General features: G+C 40.5%; 1 protein-coding gene across 1 annotated transcript in view; it reads right to left on the bottom strand.

Moving 5' to 3' along the window:
* The window catches only part of LOC103261994 (PR domain zinc finger protein 2-like), a 56684-nt gene that overhangs the window by 27029 nt on the left and 23655 nt on the right, over positions 1-6000 (bottom strand). Inside the window, exon 4 of the mRNA XM_021713075.1 lies at positions 3358-3510. Coding sequence (XP_021568750.1) covers positions 3358-3510 — 153 coding nt within the window. The remainder of the gene's footprint in view (positions 1-3357; positions 3511-6000) is intronic.

The following is a 6000-nucleotide window of genomic DNA, read 5'->3' as shown; positions in this document are numbered from 1 at the left end:
TGGCAATCCACTCACCCCAGCCTCCCAAAGGCACGGGATTACAGGCTGAGCCACCGAGCCCGGCTAGGAATTTTAAATCATTGTTAATCATACTACAAACAAAACCTATGTTGAAACTTCTCAATTACCTAGGTGGTATAAGTTGAGAAGGTGACACAGAGCTCAGAGAACATCACATGTCATCTATTTACAAAACCTAACCACAGAACATTTAATCTAGAAGAATATAGTTATATCATCACTAATAAGGACTCTGAAAGGCCTTTTCCATACTTGCGCAAATATCTAAAGGTCAGGATAAGGAGAGGTCCACAAAGATCAGAACTATATTATTCTAGACAAAGACAATAGTAAAACAATAGTAGTAGAAGAGCTAGTTAACACTCTGAGTACTTACACTGGACTATGAACTGTTCATAGAACCTTATACATATTGACTTGTCTAACCCTCACTTGTTTAACTACATGTATCAGTTTTACTATTACTTCCATTTTCACAGATGAAAAAACTAAGACCCAGAATCACTAACTGTGCACAATCACACTTCTAAAAGCCCAAATTTGCTCACAAGGCAGTCTGCTCCGAAGTCCCCACTCCTCACCACAACAACATACCACCTCACCAAAAATAACCACTATCATTTATTAGCACTTATTAGATGCTAGAGTTCTAGCTGTGTTCCCCCATGCAATCATCACAATGACCCTACGAGGTAGACGCTATAACTACTTGTATTTTACGAGGGAACTGAGGCAGAGAGGGGACTTGACTAAGGTTATTACAGCTAGGAAAGTCACACCGACTTGCCTTGGGTTACAGAAAGTCAGGATCTGGCTCAGGCAGTCTGGCTTCAGCATTCACTCTCCCAAACATTATTCTATCTTGCTTCTCAATGTTCCTATGAATTTGCATCAGAGATGAACACATTTTAACTTGAGTCTAACAAAGGAACTGCAGTGTCTTGATAGGGAGCTAGTATTTCTTCTCCACCAGGATAATTCCTCACTGATTCAATTAGATTTTTTTTAAGAAAGGTTTTCACTCTGTCACCCAGGCTGAAGTGCAGTGGCACAACCATGGCTCACCGCAGCTTCAAACTCCTGAATTTAAACTATCCTCCTGCCTCAGCCTCCCGAGCAGCTAGGACCACAGGCATGCACCATCATGTCCAGCTAATTTTTCTATTTTTTGTAGAGACAAGTCTCACTTTGTTGCCCAGGTAGGTCTCAAACTCCTGGCCTCAAGCAGTCCTCCTACCCTGGCCTCCCAAAATGCTAGGATTACAGGTGTGAGCCACAGCACCTGGCCCAATCTCCTACTTCAGATAAATTTGAGAAACAGAATGAATTCTTGAATCAAGTTTTGAATCAAGTATAACAAAATTGTAGAGTAATACTTACCAAAAAAAGCATGTAACTACACTCCAGCAGAAAGAAAATGGAAAACAAGGTTTTAAAAGTCTTAAATAAGCCGGGCTCGTTGGCTCAGCCTGTAATCCCACGCCTTTGGGAGGCTGAGGTGAGTGGATTGCCTGAGCCCGCGGGTTCAAGACCCGCCTGGGCAACTTGGCAAGACCTCATCTCTACAATAAATCAAAAAATGAGCCGGGTGTGGTAGCGCGTGCCTGTAGTTCCAGCTACCAGGAAGGCTGAGGCGGAAGGATCGCCGGAGCCCAGCAGATAGAGGCTACGGTGGCCGGGAGTGGCCACTGCACTCTAGTCTGGGTGACAGAGTGACTCCAATTCAAAAAATAAAAATAGCCGGGCTCGGTGGCTCAGCCTGTAATCCTGCGCCTTTGGGAGGCTGAGGTCAGTGGATTGCCTGAGCCCGCGGGTTCGAGACCCGCCTGGGCAACTTGGGGAGACCTCATCTCTACAATAAGTCAAAAATTAGCCGGGCGTGGTGCGCGTGACTGTAGTTCCAGCTACTTGGAAGGCTGAAGCAGAAGGATCGCGGGTGCCCAGCAGGCGGAGACTGCGGTGGCCGGGAGTGGCCACTGCACTTCAGTCTGGGCGACAGAGTGAGACTCCAAATCAAAAAAATAAAAATAAATGAAAATAAAAGTCTTAAATAAGAAAGTACCATCAGAGAAAAAAAAATTCCTACAGGGACTGGATGCAAGAACCTGGATATATATTTGGTAAAGGGCAGTCTAACTGGCTAACAATGTCAGAAAAAAATGCAGCAAAGGAAGATTTTTATTTTTTAAGTCATTGTCTCACTCTGTCACCCAGGCTAGAGTGCAGTGGCACGCTCACAGCCACCACAGTCTCTACCTGCTGGGGTCAGGTGATCCTTCCCCTTTAGCCTTCCAAGTAGCTGGAACTACAGGTGTGAGCCACCACGCCTGGCTAAATTTTTTATTTATTGTAGAGATGAGGTCTCACTATGTTGCCTAGGCTAGTCTCAAACCCATGGGCTCAGGCAATGCTCTCACCTCCGCCTCCCAAAGTGCTGGGATTATAGGCGTGAGCCACCACTCAGCACATGCCAAAGGTGGCCACTATCTGAAATGTGTGTTTACCAAGAGTGTTCAATTCCATGGAGCTAATTTTTTTCATAGACCGTTCCCAATCAATTACATTTTTAATGGAAGTAAATGAATAGAGAGAAATTTGCCTTACATCAATTTTAGCAAACATATCTATTGCAAAAAGCAACAACCATTTATCCTTACAGGCTCAAGATTCTGCCTTAGAACATTTCCATGCACAATGCGCGCATCTCTCTTCCTGAAGAATGTGCCCTGTGAAAATAGGGAGCGAGACATGGCCTTGCTTGCCAGAGAAATGCATCAACACTCAACATTTCCTAATACTAACGTCCCTGAATATGCTCCATAACCTCACCACCAACCCTAAGACATGACTTCTTCTTTTCAATAGTTAATGTCTCCAAATAGAAATCTGGCAAAAGGAAGAAACATACTCTGTTCAAATTCTATTCTGAATAAAATTTAAGGAAAAGAAAAACTAACCCAAGGCTGCATTTCTACTGAAGACTAAGAATGTGTTTTCTGTTACCAAGAACCTACCATAGCTATCAATAGTTTCTCACAGTTGGATAAATCTGCCAGTCAGACAGCTCCTAATGCCTCAGCATCTTAGGAAGGAAGGAGCTTAATTCATCAGTATCAGTATCTATAAAGATGCAAGATGCAATCACTTTACATGATCTTCATGCCTTAGTTCCCTGATACACACAAAGCAGTGTCAACCACAAATTTAAAACACAGTACCTTGAGTGTGTTTGTGGACGGACCAGTTTCAAATATAATCCTCAAGTCACAGCTAAGGACAACATTTAGAAAAACATAAGCAGAGTAACTAATAGTCAACTAATTCTAACACTGTTACCTTTAAAGTTTTATAGTAAATGGCTCTGTTAATTTCCAGCGGAAATAAATTTTGCTCTTCTCCTGAGCAAGCCCAGTTCACATATCGCAGCCAGTTTCCCTTCTCCGGATCAGTGGCATCAATGCACATCCATCCCAGATTTGGGTAATATACCTTGGAAATGGGAAAAAAACAAAAACTTTTGTTAAAATAGGAGTATGTCTAAAATATTTCCATTTGCAACTTTTAAGATCATTCATTTTTATCATATGCAACTACTCTATAAAGTATTTCACAGAAACAAAATAAATAAGCAACAGAGAAAAGAAAAATTCAAGGTGAAAGTTGAAATCCAGAACTGAGTAATTCTCATCATTTTTCTATTTGGCTTTTTTATTTATTCCCCTAAGCTTAAAGAGTTGTAGTTAATATGCCTGATGATCCCCAAATGTTTTACAAATACGTACACAGGGGCAAGTGATAACTATGTTCCCCAAAGTGTAACCTACAAAGGAAAGTGAAGCTTGCAGCCAAGTTCTGCAGCCCCAGATCCCAAGCTTTCTGGGTTGTTCTGCCAGTCGAGTGCAGGGACCTGACTCTGCTGGGCTTCATGGTTTAGCAGATCCCTTTCTGGCATGGTTGACTGGGCTTCAGGAAGTAGACAAGCACTGTGAAGTGGTCACATAAGTGATGGAGTGTGATGCCTCTGGAAACTCTGCTGACCTTGAAGACCTGCTCTATCCAGAGCACCTGTCGGAACTAAGGTGCAATGGAATATATTCCAGGAAATGTCAGTGCACTTTAAAAAAAGGACCAAAAATTCAATTATTCTTTCAGGAGTCAGATCAAACCTACTCCTTGCAAGAAACTTTCCCTGATCACCCATGCTTGCCTAGATGCTGCCAGCACTTATTTCTCATGTTTTCATTTTAAAGAGCATCTCTTTAAGAACTATTTTTAACTGTAATTTTTTATATACATATATACCTACACATTTCATTTCTCCAAAACTAGACTATAAAAGACCAAGTCATCACTGAAACAGAACTACAGAATCAACTGGTGACAGACATCCTGAGCAAAAGAAGTTATTTTATTTTTGTCTTGGAGGAGAAAAGAAAGAATCTAGATGTTTCCATTTCTTCCCCACAATTCCCACTACTCATGCCTTCTTCCTTCTCCTACTCACATTAATCACCTTTCCCTACTGCACCTTTCCTTCTAGAATAAATAAAGAGCACACTACTCTTCTGGGTGTGCCTGGGTGTCCATGCCTTTGGCTGCCACGATGCAGCATCCACCTTACTGAGCACTAACATTACTTTCTTCCTTTTGGGAGCTATATGTCAGGCATGAGACTATGTGCTTGGCATTTTATCTCATTTAGCCCTATGGAGAAAGTTTATATATCTCCTTTCAACATGTGAAAACAAGCTCAAAAATTAAATAACTTTCCCAAGGTCACCTACTTATTTGTAAAAAAGATGGGCTTAAACCCAGATCTGCTAGACCTCTATTTATCAGTGTCTTCCTCGGCCATCCTAGTTAAATGACCTACTAACATCTAATGAGCACTTACTGTGTGATAGGTACCATGCTAGAAGGTGTTCTGCTGTTACTTTATTTAACCATCATAAGCACCAAGGAGAATATTTGTATACAGTAATTTACACAGGCATTATTCTCCCATCCCTAATATCAACTGCCACTGGGCTTAGGGATCAAAAGTCTTGTTTTGATTTATTGCAGTGGTTGGCAGAGTCTCACTCCTCATCCAAACAAGAGCACAACTACAGAGATCAATGGGACTGCAGAGACAAACCCAGACGTGGTTGTCAGGAAAACTCCGCATAGTTCAGAAGGCAGCTGGAATCTATCTACCTGCCTCAGGGTAACAGTACAAGCTGTGCTAGAACCTCCAGGCTCTCAGGTCAATATAGACCTTTGCAGAAAGCCAAGTGCTGCAGCTGAGTGAATTCTTTATTTATGCATAACTCATGTTTGTTTCAACGGAAACTAAGGCATCTTCTAAGTCATATTGACTAATGTGCAAAAAGAAACTACTGGTTTTACAGAAAAAGATGACGTTTCAATTTTTTAAAACACACAAACAAGTAATTCACAAAGGAATATACATAGCCAAAACCTCATGAACAAAATTAAACTTAATAATCAAAAACAATTTCAAATTTAAAAAAAAAAACTGGGAAGGATGTGAACAACTGGTATTTCCCAAATACTGCTGTTCAGAAAACTGATATTTTGGCGAGGGATGGAATTGAGCAGTACCTGACCAAAACTAAAAATAAATACATACACAAAATATACATACACTTTAATTAGCACATGCACTTGTAGGAATTTATTCTAATGAGATCATCTGAGATCATCAGGCAACTATATCAGGGATGTATGTACAAATATGTTCATAGCAGTATGGTTTACTACAAACTGTTTCCAATTCATGGCTAAATGAAAAACAATATGGAATTAGCTCAGTAAATTATGGTCCATCCATATAGCTGAAAACTAAGAAGACGTTAAAAAGGACTATTATGCAAATGATTAATTAGATTATATGGAAATATTTATTTTTTGTTAGATATTTTCTATATTCTTCAAGAATTTTTTCAATAAACACATATTACTTCCATAACTGGAAGA

The sequence above is a fragment of the Carlito syrichta genome, unplaced genomic scaffold (genome assembly GCF_000164805.1).
Source record: "Carlito syrichta isolate Samal-C Ts95f unplaced genomic scaffold, Tarsius_syrichta-2.0.1 Scaffold91568, whole genome shotgun sequence".
Classification (NCBI taxonomy): Eukaryota; Metazoa; Chordata; class Mammalia; order Primates; family Tarsiidae; genus Carlito; species Carlito syrichta.
Note: the sequence above shows the minus strand (reverse complement) of the source record. Positions and strands in the feature narration are given on the sequence as shown.